This window comes from Propithecus coquereli, unplaced genomic scaffold (genome assembly GCF_000956105.1).
Source record: "Propithecus coquereli isolate 6110/MARCELLA unplaced genomic scaffold, Pcoq_1.0 Scaffold171, whole genome shotgun sequence".
NCBI classification, from domain to species: domain Eukaryota; kingdom Metazoa; phylum Chordata; class Mammalia; order Primates; family Indriidae; genus Propithecus; species Propithecus coquereli.
In genome coordinates, this window is record NW_012141747.1 from 3,539,762 (window position 1) to 3,562,047 (window position 22,286).

The 22,286-nt window shown below is 42.3% G+C and overlaps 1 protein-coding gene across 1 annotated transcript in view; it reads left to right on the forward strand.

Moving 5' to 3' along the window:
* AFF3 (AF4/FMR2 family, member 3) overlaps positions 1-22,286 on the forward strand; it is a 506,791-nt gene that overhangs the window by 76,123 nt on the left and 408,382 nt on the right. Inside the window, exons 2-5 of the mRNA XM_012641885.1 lie at positions 8,008-8,082; positions 10,403-10,523; positions 11,531-11,843; positions 11,963-12,342. Coding sequence (XP_012497339.1) covers positions 8,008-8,082; positions 10,403-10,523; positions 11,531-11,843; positions 11,963-12,342 — 889 coding nt within the window. The remainder of the gene's footprint in view (positions 1-8,007; positions 8,083-10,402; positions 10,524-11,530; positions 11,844-11,962; positions 12,343-22,286) is intronic.

The window sequence follows — 22,286 nt, forward strand, 5'->3', positions numbered from 1 at the left end:
GACCAAACTGCTGCTTTAGAAACACAAGGGCTTTAATGGAGGGAGCAATTGGACAGGGTAGGAAGAATAGCGGGGACCCACTGGGGGCTCCACAGGGGTCTGGGTGGCCTAGGCTGGGCATGGTAGTGCAGAAGGAGAGAACTGGATGGATTTGAGTGGCATTTAGGGAGTAGAGTTCACAGGCCTAGGGGATTGATTGGACGTGTGTGGCGGGGTGGTGTGGGGAACAACTGAGTCAAGATGACGCCCAGGTTTCTGACTTGAACAGCTAGGCGGGGAGCAGTTCTGTCCCCCGACACAGGCAGCATGCAGAGGCCAGGCCGTGTGCCGGTGAGCTGAGCGTGGACTTGCAGGCTGGGCGTGTTTGTGGGAAACCTGACTTGAGAAGGCCACATGGGTAGTTGGATAAATGGATCTGTAGCTGAGAAGAGAGATTTGGGTGGGTCTTGGAGCCTTGTACAGCATCAACATAAAGATGGCACCTGAAGAAGAGGACTGAATGATATCCCCCAGGAAGACTGTCTTGTAAGAAGAGGCCAGGTTTTGCACAGAACCCTGAGGGGCATGGGAAGAGAACATCCCTAGCAGAATCGGGAGAGCAGGAGAGACAGGAGGGAGAGCAGGGAAGGAAGCCTCTCGGAGGCAGTGTTAGCCTTGAGGTAGGTGGGCCTGTGGAAAGTATCCATGGGTCACCCCCTGAGGAAGTTGAAACCTGGCTGTGAATAGCAGAACCAGATCGCATGTTTGGGCAAACCAGGAATTGGAGAGAGGCGGTGAGTGGAGATGGCTCTGTAGAAAACCAGGGCTGATAGGAGAAGGAGCCAAGGGCAAGAAGAGGATCAGTGAGGGCTTGTCCTGGGAGGGAGCCTAGAACGGGTTTATTTGCCAACGAGAAAGACCGGTTGAGACCAAGATGGTGAGCAAACAGGAGAAAGCAGCGTCTTTGGGGAGGTGGGAGTCGGGAGGAGGCCTCGGAGCCCAGGCGAGAGAGTGAGGCTGGGGAGCAGGAGGACCCCTGAGCCGAGGAAAGGGTGTGAAGGCTCTGGTGGTTGGGCCGCGGGGAAGGGTTGGAGGAGGGGAGGTTGAGAGGGCATCTGCCCACTGGCTTTGGCTCCTCTGTGACTGAGGAACAGAGCCCCCGATCTCATGCCTGATTCTGAGGAACAGTGATCTCAGGGGCTCCTCCTCTCAGGGGATGTCCCTGTCCTTTTTCAAATACTGAAGATTTTTACTGTTTTCTCTATTCTCTGCCCTCTTCAACCGCCGAGACTTCTAGCTAAACTGACAAACTGCCCTGTACCCAGACAGGTCATTCTCATCTTCAAAACACGGTCTCTTTCTAGAATAAACTAAATAAATTAATTTGTTCTAGTAGTTTCCACTTGTGTTGTCTACCTGGCCTGATACTTGGCCTGCCAGGTTGATTAGATATCAGAGGGTATTTGGGGCCATGCATATCCTTTTAATCTAACCTTCTGTTAAAGTCAGCTCTATTTGTTTTCATTCTAGCCTAGGGCTGATTCTGTACCTCCCAGGTAAATTAATTCAGTTCGACAGATAGCAGCAGTCCAAATTGTCTCTTACTCCTCAGGAATCCCATTTCAACCAGTTAGTGCCTATCTCCTTAGTGGTTCTGGTAAGAAAAGAAATTGGGTTGGACTCAGAAGAACATGAGCTGTTCTTTAAGGGTTAACGTTCAGGATCTCTGGGCTTTCTGTGTAAGGAAGTTAAATGAGAGGACCCGGCCACCCTTCTGCCCTCTGACTTAAGGCACAACACCATGACCCTGAGTGGCCACAACAGGGATTATATAGAAGGGCATCATGGTTAAAACGTAGGCATGTTGTAAAATATGACACATCATGTATATGGCTTTTAAAATTCTTTAGAAACTGATGCTGTAAAGCGAAAACAAAATTTAACCGAGCATTTGGTGGAGGAAACATAATTTATCGGCTCTACCATGTAAAGCCCTGGAGTAAGCATCCTTCTCATCACAGACACCTGTGATTGATGACAGCTCTGTGCTGCTGCCAGGCAGTGAGCTCTTTGAAATAGCATAGTAGGGACTTTGCAAGTGGGTCTCATTTGGTTAAGTTACTGCCTTTGTGAGGCTCTGCTGCATCTTTATATTCTACCAAGGAGAAGATGGTAAATCAGAGTAATTGCTTCATCCCAAGGCACTTTTATATTGTAAAGGAAAAAGGTCCTGTTAAGAAACTCAAATTAACTTCTGCTGTTTGTACTATATGGAAAGACTCTGAAAGCTGCTTGTCATACAGCCTGGCAGTTTATTTATCATGGAACAATTCCATTAGAGCCTGACACTTGTTCTCATGGCACCAAGACTTAGGATCCCCCAGGAAAAGCATTTAACCCTTCCAAATGCAAAGCTGTCATTTATGTGTCATCTCTCTAAAACCCACTGGAGTATATTTATGAGAGAGATTTGAAACACTCATCATTTCCACTGAGTTAGAAATGGAACTTGGGACTCAGTAAATGATCAGTAAAAAACTGGTAAGTGTCCAATACTAGGTTGCAGCAACAGCTCAACTATGCTAATTCTATTAAAAAATGCATTTAATGTGACATTTTGTAATTCTTAAGGAATTTAGTATACAGAATTCCACACTTAAAAACTGATGAAATGGGGGAATAAATTTACCTCACAGCTCTTCAAATTTTCTGTTTGAAAAAATTCAGGCACTGGGAGTGTTAGTTAATTGCTGGTGCTGTCTCATTTGAATTGGGTTTCTTAGTTATAGATTTTTAGAAGAATTCTTAAAGTTAACCTATACCAACCAAGAAAGCTTAGCAGCCCTTACAAGAACGAACTGACATAGTCATGATCTGAAAATTAACACCCTTCTGCCTACCATTTACTAACAAAGGATGAGGTACCATTTGTCAAAGCTTGTCAGTGAGCAGTTCCCCAGGGAGCCCGTGGAGCAGAGTCTAAGAATTCCGTCTCTGGTGCCAGACTGCCTGGCTTCCCATCTAAGCAATGCCGCTCACTGGCTGTGGGACTTGGACAAGTTAGTTAACCTCAGAGCCTCTTGTTTCTTCACTGGTAAATGGGGATAATGTCTCTTGGGGTTTTAAAGAGTATTAAATGAAATAATGCATGTAAAACCATGTAGAGGAGTAGTTATTAGCAAAATTTAACATGGGCCAGAAGGATCTGGGAAGATAACACAGATTATCCAAAAATTATTTGGGATATTTGTGGGCTGAATTTGTCTCTGGGTGTTTGTTACTTTGTGACTCCCTGTTGTGTCATAGTTTCCCAAAAGGTATGGCACAGGAGAAGTGAATATGGCACACACCACCTCAGTCTCATCGTGGTTGAGCAGGTCGGCAGACGAGGGGCGAGATCTGTAAATGCTCCCAGAAGGTATTTTCAAGATTGAAGTAAGATTGAGATAACCTTTGTGGTCAGAGACAAACAAGTAAAAGGTTGGACTGACCTTTTTGAGGAGTCCATGATAGAAATAATACCTGGGGGAGGGGGGGTCTCATACCTATAAAGCTGACGGCGAGCCAGTGGTTAATGCTGTTGGGGGAAAACAGAGTGAATGGGCATGGGGACTGAAATCACTTGACTCAAAAAGAAAACTCCAGTGTGTGAGCAGGGGCGTAGTGATGTTCTTCAGGATTTAAGGGTTTGTTATATGCCCTGTTGACCGGTTCCCACTCCCCAGCAGGTCTTTAAGCACCACCACCTTCACCACTTTCACCGCCGCCAGTATTACCATCCTACCATCGTCATTCCAACCTTTCCACCATCATCATCACTATCATTATTACCACCACCACCATCACCACCGTCATCATCACCATCACCAACATCGAACAGCCACAATGACTCAGGGCCTTGAAGGACTCCATTTGGGAGATTCTGGCCTCTTTACCAAGCTCCGCCTCCATTTTCACCTTCTCTCCGAGTTGCTTCTGTCCCCTGCTCACTCCCTGGCCACCTTTCTTCCTTTCAGCCCACAAACTCTGTCTATAGACTAAGGAAGGAGTTTGCAAGAATACTTCAACAGCCTTGCTTTTCTCTAAGAAAGAAATACTGATCTTTTATCATTTGCTTTATAAATAACAAGAGATGTTAATTAGTTTGACTCATTAAGTTTAAAACAATTGTTATAATTTTGGAGTGTTTGATTAAATTTTGTTAATTATACACAGTTGCTTATGTTGCTGCTCTGGAGAGCAAGAGAGTTTTTCAGGAACATTATTCTCCTCTCCTCCTTGTGCCTGTTCTTCCTGCTTGCCTTGGTGGTGCCAGTCCATGCCCAGGGGACATGTTAGCACGTTGTCCCAGGACTTGAAGTGTCTGAAGAGATTGTCTTCTCTGTGGCCAGGCTGCTCAGGGCCAGCCAGCCCTGATGCACGCTGTAAAGAAGGGGAGAGTGTTTCTCTGTATTTCCTCTGTGTCCACCTTTCACTCATTCACTCCAAACCAAATCTGCTTTCAGGAAGGGATCAGAAGAGCCTAGTTACAGGGAGATAGCAGTGGCACACCAAAGAAATGAACTTTAAATGGGGAGTTGCAGCTTGTCAAAGAAGAAAGGTGGTGTAGGGAGGGTAAAGGTCCCTTCCTCTGAATGCTCTTAAAGGCCATTTAATAGTTATCCCTGTATCTTGTCCCTTCCCTCTCCTCCACTTGCCCTTTGCTCAAGACCCAGCTCAAAGCTGGTCTCCCACTGGAACCATCCTAATGCCCTGTGCTCCCTCTGCAGTGCCCTGCAGAGGAATGCTGCCCACTTGCCTGCTTAGGAATGGGTCCCCTCCTCCTTCTCCCACTTCTCCTCACCCTAGACTGTTAGTGTCTCAGCAGCAGCGTAGCTGTTATAGCCCTGGCGGTCTCCTAGCGTCCGACATAGTGGCATTCAGAAAGTGCTTTTGGATTAAATCCAATTGTATTCCTGCTATTTGAGAAGGATAATAGTTTTTAAACATGGATAATATGATAACTTTCTCCAAAAGATAGGTAAGAGGTTATTAATTCTCTACTCCTTGAATTCACTTGTTTCTTAGACCCCAACCCTGAGACATACCAGCTGGTTGGATGATTTTTTTTTTATAAGAATAAAACACTGGGTGAGGCGGCTGACACCTGTCATGCTAGCACTCTGGGAAGTCAAGGCGGGAGGATCGCTTCAGCCCAGGAGTCTGAGACCAGGCTGAGCGAGAACGAGACCCCATCTCTACTTAAAGTAGAAAAAATTAGCCGGGCATGGTGGCACGTGCCTGTAGTCCCAGCTACTCGGGAGGCTGAGGCAGGAGGATCGCTTGAGCCCAGGAGTTTGAGGTTGCTGTGAGCTATGATGACGCCACTGCACTCTAGCCTGGACAGCACAGTGAGACTCTGTCTCAAAAAAAAAAGAAACACTGACTATTCTAGTCACGGCGTGCAATTGGCTTCATATACCCTTGGCCGAAAGTCTCCTCCAAGGGAAATACAGTTTGTTTGGAGTGAGCATTCACATTTCAGCCAGCCACGCATGGGTGAGTGCAGGAGGGAGGAGCAGTCCCTCCTGGCCCCCTGGGTCTGCTGGGTCAGCCTGGGGCTCAGCTAGAGGGGCAGGCTATCCTGGCCCCAGCACCTTTCCCTCCAGTGGGGCAGCCCGGTGAGAGATTGGAGCAGGCTGATGAGCGGCTAGCATCTGATGGACATGGTGACGCTATCAGCCCTAGCTGGCTGACTTTAGAATCCATCATGTCTTTATTCACTCATCTGTCCTCTATCCCACAATTCTAGGTTACATAGATCTGCTTTGTGTGTGTGCTGTGGACAGAAACCGATTTTGTCTTTTGTTGTTTGGGGGCCGTAAAAATTTATAATAGCTAAGACTTTATTCTAGAATTCTCCTCGTGGTTCTCTCTGAATGGGAAATAGCTTCCCTTTGTTTCATTTGTTTCTGTTTTGCTTCTGTGGTGCTCATGCTCACTGTTTGTGACTACTGGGCTTGCAAACATCAGGGTTTAGCAGATGTGGCCACTCCTGGCTCCCCGGTGGCTCCTCTTCTCTGGGTAGAGCTGAGTAAAGTATTTTGGACATTGCTATTCCTTCTGCACGATGTCTCTTTATGACATTGTTTTGATGATCAAACTTTTATCCTAAGTTCCTTGATCTTCAAAAAAGTTAACTTACTAATAATATTCACTATCACTGTCTTTCTGCAATGGGCATTGTAAGGATAATTAAGGGACATATAGGTGAAATGTTTTGAGCTCAGTGGAAGGGAGAAACCATCAAGATCATAGGTATTACTATTATTTAGTTTCATAGTATTACCATATGATCAAGAATAGATTAATTTTGGAAATGATAATTTCGTGTTTGGACATTTATTCCTGCTTAACCATGGTAATTGGCTTTGGCTTGAGCCCTACAAACAAATAAATGGGAAATGATCAAAAATGTTTTTACTACATTTTTTGTTTGCTGTTTTTTTTTTTTAATTCTAAAAATAAATAAGTCTTTTAAAATGAGTTGATTAAAAGAGTTCATTTTCGGGGAATGTTAAGCATCTGCAATAAATAATAAATAATATTGTAGCAGTTGTCTGCCTCCACTTTCATGCAAAATAAATAAATACATTTGGTGACATACATTTGAGGAATGTGATTCTTGTAATTTTTATGGAAATAAGGAGCAACTTTACAGATGATAAAGATTTTACCATCTGCTAGTAACAAAGAGACATAGCTCTTAACACGTGGCGCTTACTGAGTTTAATGTATATATACTGGCATGCCAGGAATTGGAATTCTCTAAAACTTAAGCCAGCCATCCCCAGGGAAGCTGACCTGACTTTCAGCATGTCAGGGGAAAGGTTTCTTTGTTTCTAAAGCATATGGCATGGTCTTCACATTGCTCAGATGGCAGAGGAGTGAAGAGGGCTGAGCTTTCATGGTGAGAGATGAAGAGAAATGCACTCTGTAGGCTTGTGAGTACCTGCACAATTTTCACTTGTAATTAGAATGGTGGACTCACTGTCGAGAAGCTACTGTCTTTGTGAGTCAAAACATTTAGTGTTGGTGGAAAGGTGAAAGTTCAGATGCTTGGGGAGATAATGGTAGGGGGTGGGAAGTCCAGCCTTTCTTTTACAATGACATCTGCTTTAAGCAGGTGACGTTTTAGCTCCCTAGGCATGAAATGTCGGGTGGGGGGGTTTTGGTTCTAGTTCAGGAGAAGGAGTGTGTGGGTTACCTGTAAGAAGGAATCAATACTCCGTGGAGGCAAAGAACTGCCTACCAAGGAAGAAGGAGAAGACGAAAGGGAAGGCATCTAAGAAGCATTGCCTCTCTTTTTGAGTTTCCTTTACTCTCCTTTGAAGAAGTGGGATGATTGTCATTTTGGGTCATTCTGGCTTCACCTAATGGTGTGGATGCATGGCCACAAGCATTATGGCGGTCCCATAAAAAGATGGCCAGTGCATTTCTATTGGTAGATTACGGGTAAGCAGTCCTGAGGGTGTTTAATCCTTCTTAGTATTAGAAGCCATAGGCTGGGTATGCAGGCAGAACCTCATTAGTGAATTTTATTTACCAGTGGTTTACATCTTGGAGTGCTTTAGGGTATCTTCAGTCTTAAAGGGGTTGGGGAATGAGGCAGGTTTTGTCAAAGAGGAGCCGCTTCCCTCTTACCTCCTACTTCTCCAAATTATGATATAACCCTTAATCCCAGACCGTGGAAATGTTATCGAGTCTACCTAATGGATTTTGGCTTTTATCCTGTTGCCTTTGTCTTAAACACCTAAGCCGTGTTGACAATCAGTAGCGTTTGGAAATTTGTCTTCATTGCTGTGCTCTATTACTGTCCTTCCCTTTTCTTTCCCGCCTCCGATTTTGACCTCTTTGGACCCTGGTGTTCTTGTGCCCTTTCCTCTTGGCCTTTGGAAAAAATGATGACAAACTCATGCACGCTAAGATACTAAAGGCTGATCAGGTTTAAAGTGTTTTCCCTTCTTGTGGTGTTTATATTTCTTGCAGGGGCGAAGACATCTTAAACCAGAGGAATGACTCAGTAGTTGTGGAATTTCAGTCTTCAGCCAGCAGATGCAGGAGGTATTATTCTGGGTATGGGGCCCTTCTCAGAAACCCAGACATCATCCTAAATGACCACCTGCCTGCTCCATCCTACATAAGGCCACTTTGTGCATCACACCAGTCTTACATATTTAGTTGGCTTGACCTGGCTGAGGGCAGCAAGCATGTCTGTGGCAGTCTCTGTATGAAGTTCAGCACTGTAGGTGCTTCACAGAAGGTTCTACTTACTGGAAAGGGGAAGAGCTGTGATGCATGCAATGCAAGCTTATTTTTTTTTAAATTTTTTTTTTTTTTTTTTTTTTTTTACTTTTTACTGCAAATGTTGACATTGGTCCAAAAGTTAGAAGTTTTTAGTAAAATTAGAATTCTCCTGTTGGTTAAAGCCCCCACTTCATGTCCATCCATAGCATGAGTCATGTGTCTCAGAGCAGTCTCCATTTGAAATGCGTGGAATGTTCGTGAAAGCTGGTGTTTCATATCACAGATGTCCACAAGCAAGGCAGGACCGTCATATCCTCTCCTTTGAACATGCAGCCTGGTTCTGCAAATAGAGAGTGTCATTCCCATCTTGTGCCTCCCTTATGCTGGTGACTGTCACCACAGTCAACCCAGAGAGTTCTTAGTGATGCCGATGTCAGAGCTTGGAGCCTCTCAGTTGGTAGATGATTCCAGAGGCTGCAGCCCTCCTTTATATGAAGGTCACTGTTGGACTCCCAAATCTAATAACTTTGGGTAATGTACTAAGGATGAATTAAAATGCTAATAGGCTACATGTTCTGGATATTTTAACATTCCCTAATCTTAAATTTAAATTAAATGCCTTAGGTGCTGTAGCAGCCTTGCCAGAAGCATGTTTAGCATCACCCCTTAGACAGTGAATTTAAAGTGCAGTCTGGCCACACCACCAGAGCCAGGATAAGCAGTGTTTATTTTACAATAATCGTTTTTGTGTCCCCTACAGCTACATGACACAAATACTGTCTCTCTTACTAAAGATAGCTATTTAGCTTTAAAAAAAAATCACTATTTTTATAAGTTACTTTGAAGCCACAGATCCTTTTATTATTAACAATATTTTAATAGCAATACATTAGATTTTGTGGTACCCAAAGCTGTTCCACTTTTATAGATTACCTTCACATTTAAACCTTATAACAACACCATAAAACACCCCTACTTTATAACAAAGACACTGGGGATAAAGATACTAAATGGCTTTTCCACCGTCACTTCGCTGGTCAGGGACGAACACGCAGTTAGCAGTCGGTGTTCTGGCTCGCAGCTCAGCATCTGCCCACTAGACCAAGGGGGACTCTAAGCACAATGATGGCAAGATCATTTAAACTACATGCTTCTGCTGGGTGTTGGCTCATTTTAAGGGATGTGTTAGTTCTTTCTGATTGGTAGTGTTAGTTCTATTGTCTACACTGAGGCCAGATTTCTTTATCTGGGGACCAAAAAAACCCCAAGCGTATTTCCTTCCCTCACTAAACAGGTCACTTCCTCATCACTAGTTGAATTAGCCCCTTTATTTTCTCCTTATTAGGGGGAAGGAACACTTTATTTCTTCCTTAGTTCTCCCAGTTATCTGGTGTCTGGCCACTTCATAATTGTATTTCGGGAGAATAGATATTAATTTTCTTCAACAAAAAGGCCGAGTTCCTTGATGACACAACATAATTCAATTTCCGTTCGCTCCCTTCATTGCCTGCACCCCTTCCTCGTGGCACATTTTTCATAGTTAGGAAGAGTGATGGTGTCAGATATATCAGAAGGAAGAATTGATTCAGTAGTCGTTTGACGACTTGACTGATTAACAGAGATCAGAAGAAGCCTCATAACTGTGAAAACCACTGCAGCATGGAGTTTTAACAGCTCTTTAGGGAGCTAGTTAATGAAAGAATCACTACAGAAACACAGCCATGCAAAAAAAAAAGAATAGGAGCATTCCCATATAACACTTAGAGGCTATGTCACAAGAGGAAATATGCTCGTAATTTCTATTTACACATCACTGTAATTACCGTCTGCCTTAAGATTACTTTCAGTCTTCCCCTGTCAAAGTTGCTTAGATAGTTCCTCTTTCACATATCAGGAGGAGAAATCTAGTACTAGTTGGAACTCGTCCTAAGGGTTTTTTTTCCCCTCCTGAAGAAAGTAATTTTCAGACGCTGGAGCGCACACTGCCTGATTAGACTGGCTTTAATCTGCTCCATGCTCTTGTTACCATCACCATTTGTCCAGGAACCAGACTTCTGTGCTCAGATGAATGTTGCATTGGGCTTTACCCTTTAATTTTTGTGTGTGTGGTTGTTCTGTTTTCTTTCTCCTGATGCAGTGTCTATGAACCAGATAGAAATGCATTACGGAGGAAAGAACGGGAAAGAAGAAATCAGGAAACGCAGCAGGATGATGGCACGTTTAATTCCAGCTACTCTCTCTTCAGTGAGCCTTACAAGGTAGATGGTTTTCAGCTGTTCACCTGCAGCCTTGCTCATACCCTAACTGCCTGTGATGGCATCTTGACCGGAAGAGTAGACCAACCAAACTGCAGTTTGTTTTCTGCCTGTTCAGCCCAGGGAAGACAGCTCAGCTACTAAGTATGGGGTCTTCCCCTGCAAATCTTGGTGTCTAGTTCACATGTCTTTACTGGCTACTCCCTTAGTAAAATGTAACTTTTGTTTAATATTGAGATCTGCTTGCTGTGATTTTTATCAGTATTAGACTTCATCTCTGCACTGGCATTTCAAAGTCAATGCCATTTCCTAAGCTCTTAGGAAACAAACATGGATCATCCTAAGATCAGGGTACCTGTTAGGGCTAAAGAGAAAGAAACTGTAAGATTATCTCTCATTTTTACCAAAGGCCTGAAATATATAACCTTGTCTTCCAAAATGAAATATCTTCCTAGATTTCACTAATATCTTAGAGCTGCGTGGAGCTATGGGCCATTCAGCCTGGTAGCTTCTTGCACATTTAGTGCCATGTTCCATTTAAATGTCACCTGGACTTCTCTTGCCTGTCACTCTGGGTTTCTGACAAGAATAATTATATATTTAGAAATTGGAAGCAGACCATTCCTGAGCCAAATCTGAATTTTCAAGAAAAGCTTCCAGTGGGACAAATAAGCAAAGAAAATACAGTCCTGGAAAGACTTAATCCAGACCATTTTGTGAAGTGGCAGTGATAAATTTTCTGATTTCCAGGTAATATGTTTTAGGTGCAACACAATACCAAGGATAGATTCCTTTTTTAATGTACCCTAAGGCCATTCCAGGTTTCCAGTTCTGGTGTGATGCCGAGTGCTGACAGACATCTTCAGAGACGATAAGGATTTTGATTTCATCTCTCAGCTCTCGTTCCGAATGTGGCAGCCCTGCTCTGTGATTGATAAGGACACCTGTCTGTTATTTCCCATGTTTCTCTTGTCTCTAACAATAGTGTGGATGTGTTTTTCTTTCTCCAGACTAACAAGGGGGATGAGCTCTCCAATCGGATCCAGAATACTTTAGGCAATTATGATGAAATGAAAGACTTTTTAACTGATAGATCCAATCAGAGTCATCTCGTTGGCGTTCCCAAACCTGGAGTTCCTCAGACTCCTGTGAACAAGATCGATGAACATTTTGTTGCAGATTCAAGAGCCCAGACCCAGCCCTCGTCTATCTGTAGCACTGCATCTTCCACACCAGCAGCTGTCCCCGTGCAGCAGAGCAAGAGAGGCACCATGGGCTGGCAGAAGGCTGGGCACCCTCCATCCGATGGCCAACAGAGAGCAAGTAAGCACAGGCACACAGGCACAAATCTGCTAACCCAAAGAACCATAATAAAAAACTTAATCACTGTGTATTGAGTCCCTCATCTTCATCTTCCTCTTCTTCTTCTTCCTCCAACTCAGCACAACAGGGATCTCTCAGGACCTTGCTTGGAGATGGCAGACAGCAGCCCCGGGCCAAACAAGTGTGCAATGTGGAGGTGGGTCTTCAGACCCAGGAAAGGCCACCTGCCATGGCAGCTAAGCACAGCAGTGGTGGACACTGTGTTCAGAACTTTCCTCCATCCTTGGCTTCAAAACCCAGCCTGGTCCAGCAGAAACCAACCGCATATGTGCGGCCCATGGACGGTCAAGACCAGGCTCCTGATGAATCTCCTAAGCTTAAGTCGTCTACGGAAACCAGTGTGCACTGCACATCATACAGGGGCGTCCCCGCCAGCAAGCCAGAGTCGGCCAGAGCCAAAGCCAAGCTTTCCAAGTTCAGCATCCCCAAGCAAGGAGAGGTGAGTCTTTTCTCAGTACCATTTATATGCAGCTAAGTAGTCATGAGTGACTACTTGACTATTTATTATAAATTCAATTTCCATGTTTCTTTTTTCCAGTGACATGGCAGACTTCATGTGGTAGGATTTGTAGCAATCACTTAAAGGGGGAGGCAGACATATATGGTGATTTCTTAAAATCTCAAATTTATTATACTTGGAATTTTTAAAGTACCAATAAATGCAGTTCTCTGTGCGTGCATGTGTGTGTATGTATTAGTTAGGGAAGGAATGCCTCCTTCAGTATAGTTCAAGAGGTTTTCTTGTGAACAACTACTGTTGACTGAGGTATATTATATACTAGAAATAAAAGCCCTTCAAAGGCTATAATTTTTAATACTTTACTAAAGAGGTAAAATTTTCATGCAAAGGAGTTCAGAAATTCTTTTAATATTTTCATGTTTTGAAATATTCCAGGACAAACTTTACAAAGTAAACCTCATAATAATTTCTAAGGTAATTGTTTAAATGATTTAATATTGAATATGGTAAATATTGAAATGTGTCAGATATACTGTTGTGTTTCATACTATATTCCAAATTGATGATGGTTATAAAGAGCACATGAAGAAGAAATAGGACTGTGCACATTTTTGTTGTTTTGCTGTAATACAGTATATTAACTAAAATACAGTGTGAATTCTAGAACATTATGCTTAGGAGCTGCTTATTTTATTTTTCTTTTTGACATATTCTTTAAAGACTGTAAGATTGTGGCCAGACTATTCTTTGTATCTTAATTTAATAACCAAATGAATAAATGATTTGACATTTTTTGTTCCATTTCTGACAATGTTGAGGTTAAACATTTCTGAACTGTCATCTCAGAAATCACCATAGACCGATTGGGAGATCAATATACCACCCTTAGAGAAGACATCTTTTTCATACTATGAGATGTTTACAATAGTTTTATTGAGGAAATAAAGTGACCTGTATACTAGTAACTTCTTTTGAATGCACATTTATGATGGATTCTAGAAAATGTTTATTATGAATTAATGGAAGCAACAGATTATTTCTGTAAGCATTTATTGTTGTAAAAGTTTGTAGGAAACACACAAATATCATTTTACAAACTGAATTCATTAAGCTCTTTGATTTTTGTTATCATCATCAAATGACTAGTACTGGCAAATAAAAGCATGGCTTATCCTTGAATAGTGCTGACTAACTTTTACAACTACCAGGAATTCCTTTATAATTTTAATCCCAATTTATTTATTTATTTATTTACATTTTAATTTTTATAGATTTAGGGGGTGTAAGTGCAATTTTTCACATAGATATATTGCACAGTGGTGAAATCTGGGCTTTTAGTTTACCTGTCACATGAATAGTGCACATTGTACCCAACAGGTAATTTTTCATCCCTCACCCCCCTCCCACCTTTTGGAGTCTCCAGTGTCTATGATTTCACTTTGTATATCCATACATACCCATTGTTTAGCTCCCACTTAAAAATGAGAACATGTGGTATTTGATTTTCCATTCCTGAGTTACTTCACTTAGGATAATGGCCTCCAGTTCATTTTTTATGCTTGAGTAGTATTCCACTGTGTGTGTGTGTGTGTGTGTGTGTGTGTGTGTGTGTGTGTATGTATCACATTTTCTTTATGCAGTCATCGTTTGATGGACACTTAGGTTGATTCCATATCTTTGCTATTGTGAATAGTGCTGCGATAAACATATGAGTGCAGGTATCTTTTAGATATGACGATTTCTTTTCCTTCGGGTAGATACACACTAGTGGGACTGCTGGATGAAATGGTAGATCTATTTTTAGTTCTTTGAGAAGTCTCCCATACGATTTTCCATAGAGGTTGTACTAATTTACATTCCCACCAACAGTGTGTATGTGTTCCCTTTTCTCTGCATCCTCATCAACATGTATTGTTTATTGACTTTTTAACAGTGGCCATTCTGACTAGAGTAAGATGGTATCTGCACAGCAAAAGAAATAATCAACACAGCAAATAGAAAACCTATAGAATGGAAGAAAATATTTCCAAAGTATGCATCTGACAAAGGGCTAACATCCAGAATCTACAGTGAACTCAAACAACTCAATAAGAAAAAAAACAACACCATTAAAAAGTAGGCAAAGGACATGAACAGACATTTTTTAAAAGAAGACACACAAATGACCAGAAAACATGAAAAAATGCTCAACATTATAACTATCAGAGAAGTGTAAATTAAAACCACAATGAGATACCAATTGACTTCTTGTTAAAATGATTTTTAGCTAACAAAGAAAATTCAAATTTATTAGGTAATAATTTACTTGTTTATTTCTTTTGGAATTCAGTGAGTTGATAAAACTCTGGTTAAAAGAAAAAAATGAATTTTTGATTTGCCAGTACAGCCTTATGCAGGTAACTGTGCAGTTTTTATGAGGCTTTTGGGTATGTCATTAATAACTTGGACACTTTCAGAATGCCCTTTGAGGACTCCAGATTGGAAACGACATGTCGTGTACTAGTGTTAGGTCATCCTCAAAAGAGGGACGCCTGAGACCGAGAGTCATACTGAGAGAAATTAGAGATTTTATATATAGAAAGTGTTCCATTTCCCCTACAGGTGATGACGTTGAACTAGGGAGCCTACTCTCTTTAGGAGGCCAATCTTGCTTTGATAGAGGACAAATAAGAAGAGAAGGTTTGTAGGACAAAGTTATAATTGGTGGGTTTTCATTGGGGGGAAATGCAGTCTTTATTTTACTAAAAAGCATTCCATGTTAGCAAAATTACTGTAATTTGAATCTTGTACCACTTATCTATGTAATCTGCCCACTACCACAATAAGAAAATGACTCTTTCACAGTTAGCATCAAAATAGTATCTGTAAGTTACTTTTCCTGCCCTTCAAACTCAAAGGATTCGGGGGGAGTTTTGACAGTATTCTAAGAGGAGATTAAGAACTACCCTTTTGCAAGTATATTGTTCAATATTTATAGGATATTCCTATAAAATCCACAGTCATAACATAGAAGCTTAAGAATTCTATAATTAGATTTTACTTTTGAGGGATATATGTTTTTATGTTTTGGAAGAGGGTAAAACAGTTTAATGTGGTAAACAATTACAAAAATATTCATGCCAATATATTTTTTAATACAGATAACTGTCAGTATGAAAATATTTTCTCAAAAGTACAGACATTAATTTCCAGTGAGGTAGAGAAGGTATTTTTTAGGGAAATTTTCAGAGAAAATGACCTGAAGGGAACTTGCCTTACTTGACCGTACTTTTTCAGGATCTTAGCTGTAGAGCAAGACTCATCACAGTGTGAAGAATTTGGGGGCTGAAAGGAAGTGTTAGGTAAATATGACGTAAAAACAGCAGGGGCATGCAAAAATAGCTGTTTGGTATTGTGTAGGGACGTTCCTCATAAGAAAGGAAATCAAATCAATGATTAGGTGCAATGTGATGTGAGAAATTTAAAAAAATATATAAGATGTAATCTCTGCCTCCGAGAAATTTACACGAATTGAATAAATTAGACTCTACCACATAGCATTTAATTTGCAGTTTCTCTCACAGTCCAAACTAAATTAAAAATTGGCCTTCTAGCCCTAGGAAAATTCCCTCACCTTCATCATCTATGTAGTAGAAAAATAATTCTGTATTATTTTTAAAAATGGGGAAATTGTGAATCTCTTTTGCCTGATTTTACACTTCATAAACTCTTCATTCTTTTCCATACAACATCTGCACTCTATCTGCTGGCATGGCAAATTATTTGTTATAGTTCTTTAGTCTTCAATAATAGGCAATTAGTGTAGAAAAATCCAGTGGAAGTTAAAGACCTCAAGAGAATTCCTTAACTGATACACCTGCCTCTTGGCTGGTTTTTTCCTGGCTCAGTTTGTGTTTAATGAAAAACATATTTTTGTTGTTATAACTGAGTCTTTTATTCTCGATGCCACCCCTCATCAAGTGAGCCTCCCCGGGAGTGCCACTTGGAAAGGTGTCTACTGTTAGGTGAGAAACAAGGGACTTAACGAATGGCCAAAGCATGCATTCCAGAATGTTCTAGAGCCAGGGGATACTAAATTTTATTTCTAACTGAAGTGAATTATTTTTTGTTTATATACACCCACAAATTAATATTTTATACTCACCATGTAATTCCAGATCCAAACATTGGGGATGGTTAACTAGAGGGGTAGATACAGGTTTTGTGGGACCTAAAATTTGTACAGACTTGGGGATCCTCTTTAGGAATAAAAGCATAGAAAAATATCTTATACTTGCAGTTTTTTCAAAAACATATAACTGTGTTAACACACTCCTAGGGCCCCTCCTGGGGCCTTAGAAGCCCTGAAGCTTAAGCATCATTAACTTAACGGTGTATCTGTCTTTGGCTCATGGAATAATAAGAAATTATTATAAAAATGATCATTTTAGATTTGAAAAAAATTCTTTATATTAGCCTCAAACTTGGTAGAATTTAAAAATACATACGTTGGCCGGGCGCGGTGGCTCACACCTGTAATCCTAGCTCTCTGGGAGGCCGAGGCGGGGCGGATTGTTTGAGCTCAGGAGTTGGAAACCAGCCTGAGCAAGAGCGAGACCCCGCCTCTACTAAAAATAGAAAGAAATTAATTGGACAACTAAAAATATATAGAAAAATTAGCCGGGCATGGTGGCGCATGCCTGTAGTCCCAGCTACTCGGGAGGCTGAGGCAGGAGGATTGCTTGAGCCCAGGAGTTTGAGGTTGCTGTGAGCTAGGATGATGCCATGGCACTCACTCTAGCCCAGGCAAAAGAGTGAGACTCTGTCTCAAAAAAAAAAAAAATAAATAAAAATACATATGTATATGCTAGGTGCTATGAGCGAGGCAAAAAATAGGACAGTACCATGAAACACCTGATATGCAGAGCCATTGGAACAAAATACAGGTCTCATGGGGCTTCGCAGCCAGTTTGTTTGGCAAGTCACAGCTTCATCAGTGGTATTTCAAAACCTCACATTTTAGTTTTCTGTTTGCTGTTAATGTAGTAAATAGTGATGATTTGAAACCACTACTGCAGAGGCTCTGATGGCTGGGAATGGAAGTTATTTGACAAGCCAGGGAAGCAAAGGACACAAGTGGCTGCTGCCCATAGCTTAGTCAGGGATAATGAAAGAGACAGCTATATTTGCATATCAATCAATAGACTGTATGTTAGGGGTTTTAGTAGTGGCTGATAATTCATCCACAAGAAAAGAGTATCTATTTATGATTGATCAGAATTTTATTTGTTAAAATAAGTAAATAGTTTAAGTTCTGTTGATAAATCATAGCATTTTCATGATGGGCATTTTAAAATCCCCATGTATGCCACGAATTAAGAGTAGAAAGATGAAGCACCGTGATTCCACAAAATAGCTTCCTAGAAAAGCAATTAACTGATTTTTTTAAAAGTTCACAGAAGATTAATGATGTAGGCTTCCTATTTCCTGTCACTCTTGGTTACCTTCGTATGAAAATGGATTTCTTCCAAATTAAAGTCGGCACCAGCCTGTCGGGCAAATAAGGCATCTGTAAAGCAATGTGTACATTACATATTCATGCCCGTTGAAATTTCTTAATTACATTTAAGATGTATAATGTTTTCCAATCGAAGTATGCTATCTGATGGCTCCTGGAAGAAATGAGGGTGTGTGGCAGGCCTGGAGACTCGGTTTCCCTCCCTGTTTTGGTCTCGTTTTCCCCATCACCTCCATCCTCGCTCACCCATTGCAGTTGGAGGCCACGTCCTGTGGGACAGCGTGGCTTCGCCACAGCACAGACGGTTACACACTGCACTTCCGCCTGTCCACTCAGTGGGCAACTCCATCCTCTTAGTGAGGATGTGGAGTACTTGCACTGCATTTGCTTAGCAGAGTGAAGACTCAAACTTTGATCTCAGATGCTGGCTGAAAGCACTTGTTTTCCGTATTTTAGTTGGGTCATTCTGAAGGTCATAATGGAGGCTGGCAAGTGGAAATGTTTCCATATTTTTTAGTCCTTTCATGTTTAGCCAGTGGGGCCCTAAAATGTAGGGCACTTAATAACATAAAATAACTTCAGTTTTTATTGAGAAATTTGAAGAAAGCGCATTAAAATGTATCCTGTTGTGTGAAGGTGCTAGAGTTCTTTTCCCTACCCTTTCTTCTCTGAGCTCCTTCAGATTTATATTATAAAACCGGGTTTTCTAGCCCTAAGGGAGGGAAACTACCACTGACGGTGGAGGCATTGAGGGCGGGACCTGGAGGGAGGTTATTAGCAAGCCTACTTTATTTTCCCTATTTTCTCAGTTCTCGTAAAGCTTCCTCCCCCGGAGAGCATCAGAACAGATTACAGGGCTGCTTCCCCTTCAACTGCAGCCTTCTGTATGCAGTGACGCCACACATGGAGCTAATCAAGGACCCGGCCTCTGTGTGTAGAGTCTGTTGAAAAGGTGACGTGTGATCCAGCATCTCTCCCACTTTGAAGGAAGGTGTCACCATACAGTCTAATGAGAAAAACCTCTTCTCTTGTTATCTTATCCTTTTTGGGTCAGAAATCACGTGCGGTATTTCAGATATACAGGAAAGAGGTAGAATGCTGTGGAACGATCATAGCTCCAGAGACCAGCAAGAACTGGGTTCGAGTCCTGGGTCTGCCACCTGTCGGCCATGTGATTGGGAACAAGTAGTTTAACTCCCCTGGGCCTCAGTTTCCATATGTGTGAAGTGGAGAACATGATAATACCTTTTTGGCAGAGTTATTATAGGGAGGCATAAATGAGATATTAAAGCATGTAAAATGCTTATCACAGTGACAATAGTAGTAAGTGTTTGGTAAATATTAGCTACATTACTATTATTTAAACACCTTTGAAACAAAAGCAAACAAAGTAGGAAAGTGAGTGTATTATTGAGAGTGATTTTATGTGTGTATGTGTGAGCTAGAAAGAAAGATGAAATTCTGAAAGTTATTTTGTATTTATTTGTTAGAAATAACAGATATCTTGAAGACTAAGATTATCCTGAATTAATATAACAAAGCCTTCGTGACATGATTCTCCCTTAATTAATGCCTAGTCCCCTCCTGAGATTTTATTCCTGAGTCTGGGATCACATTTTCTCTCTTTTTATGTGTAGTTGTTTTTTTTTTTTTTTTCCTGAACTATTATTATCTATAGTGGTACGTATAACATGTGAGCTTTGTTCCTATTTAAATGAAATACAAAATGAATAAGATTTGGGCTGAGGAAGAATAGTAAAATTTTCAGGTAGTATTTAGAATGACTCATTGAAACAGTTCTATTTGAAGCCACAAAGTATTAAATAGCATGTTTAATTGGGCCGAGCAGTGGCATCACTTATCTCCACATGATTAACCAGCATTAGCAATACGTTTATAGTAGATGAAAATGGAGTCTCCCTGGTGCTATTTGCAGATCCTATTTCGTAGATACACATGTGACAAGCAGCCCAGTGACTACCCCTGGACGCTCCAGTTGTTCTGTTTTGACCAAAGATCAGGCTTTAGGACCAACAGATGGTTTCAGAAGTGATATTGCCTGGGACTCATCTCCTTGCCATAATTGGTTGAGGTCTAGGGCAGAGTGAGGAGTGTGGTTTCTGGAGCTACATTGTCTGAGTTTCTCTCCCTCCGGTTGCCTTATCTGTGGCGTGGAATCATGATAGAACCTATCAGTAGCGTTTTTATGACCATTAGATGAGTTAATACTTGTTCGTGCTTAGAACAGTGGCTGGCACACAGTAAGCACTCAATAAAAATCTACACAAATAATAATTATTATAATGATTTACAGCAGCTCTCTTTGCTTCCCATTTACCTTCTCACGTGCCTGAGTCTGGATGGCTTGACAGCTCTGAATCTGGAAACTGAGATGAGGTGGATGAATTTCACTAGAGCGTACAAAAGCAGGGATTTTTGTTTTCTTTCGTTTTTACTGTTTTGTTTACTGAAGCATTTCCAACTGTACCTGACACATAGTTTGTGCTCAGTACTTCCTGAATGAGTTAATTAATTTAAGAGTATGCGTGGAAGAAGGAACCCCCCTCCAATCACTGACCTCCTCGTGTTTGGCCCTCAGCAGTTCCTACCAGACCTCTATGGGAAGAGAGGAGCCAAATCCTTCCAACATATAATTTATAGCCGCTGTTCCAAAGAGAAATGGGAACCATATTTACTGATGTATGTAAGCACAGCACACACGAGATAAATCACAGCTACACGCTGGCCTCAGAAACAAGTGCTGCATGGGCAGTGGCTCCGAGAGGGCGGTTACGACCTCTCTCTCTTTCCTTGTTCTCCTTTGTTCGGTTTTCACGAGCAGGGGCCCTTGTTTGGGGATTGCGTGTGCAGGTGTGTTGTGCGTGTGTTCTCTGACCACAACAGGACATGGGAATGAGGTGGTGACAGGGTGAACAGTGCAAGGTGGGAGAGAGCCCACCTTTCCAAACCTGCTGTGAGCTAAGAACGCGGAGTTCTCAGCGGTGCCCCTCGATCCTGTGGGGTTCATTCCCAGCACGTGCCTCCGCCCTTTTCCTCAGTGAGCCCTTTTGTGCTTTACCGATCCTGTTTCTGTCACTATTCCTACTTCAGTTATTCCTGGGAATGCTCCGTTTGGTCATGTAGGCAGGCAGTGCATGTGTGTGTCCAGAGCCTGTTTATTTGTTGTCTTACAGACATCTCCTTCTATAACCAGAGATGTCGCTGGGTCCACCAGCATCTGTGCCCACATAGCCCTTGGCATGTCTTTAATTCACAGTAAATGGCCAACCCCTTATCTGTGTGGCAGAAGGATTAACAGTGGAAAATAGAAAAATGTATGCATTCAGCTATTTATCAGCTGTTATAAGCCCTGACAACAAATACGAATCAACTCTTTCCCTGCCTCCCCGATTCTTGAGTGTCTTGAAAATCGCACAGAGAGCGTCAGTGATGAGAGGCCTCCCTCAGCCCCCGTGGATGCCTGACTCTTCTCTGATGCTCCCTGTCAAGGCTCATCCTGCCTGCGCTTAAACCCCACAGCTCGGGGTCGGGGGGGGGGGCAGAACCTGCAGCCTCCTGGGGTGGCCTTCCTATCTTTGGACGGCGCTGGCCCTTCCTATGTTGACTTGCACATCAGCCTTTCTGTAACTATGCTGCTCAGCTTTTGTTGTGCCCTTGGGGTTTCTTAATTGGTGGCTATTTCATTTGTGTTCATCTTCCATTGTCGATCCTATCTGTGAGGTCTTACCATGTCCCTCTGAACAGCGCCTCATGCAGGGTCGTGCCCCCCTTTTCCAGATAGACGTTAAAGTCAGAGTAGCCTTCCTTGCTTCATCATAGCCTGTCTTAATTACCGTCTTACAACTTTGATTTTTAACCCTTCTGTGATCTGTGGCACCTGTTACGGAGAAAGGAGAACGCAGAGCACGGTGAGGAGGGTTGGGGGCACACACGGGGTTGGAGGGCCGGGAGCCCGCTGCAGTGGCAGGAAGGGTAGTTGGGTAACATTTCTGAGACAGTGTGATGTGAGCTGGAGAAAGTGAGGTGAGAGCAGGAGACGGCAGGAGAAAGGACATGCCAGGTGGACTACAGTGGAGAGTCAGAGCAGAGGCCCCCCCAGACACCCCACCTCGCCTGGAAGAGCAACAGGACAGCGTGTGGCAGTGGAGCGGACCAGGAGGAGCGGAGTGGGAGGGGAGTCTGCGCATACCAGGCCTGACGGGCCACAGCAGGGACTTCGGCTTTACCATGAGTAAGAATGGGGAGCCATTGCAGGGTTGGGAGCAAAAGAGTGTCATGATCTGACTCCGGCATGAAGAGGACCAGTCTGTCTGCTGCACTGAGAATGGCCTGTAACGGGGCAGGGCAGGAGCAGGAGATCGGCTGGCAGGTTGTTGCACTAACCTAGGGGGAGGTGATCGTGCTT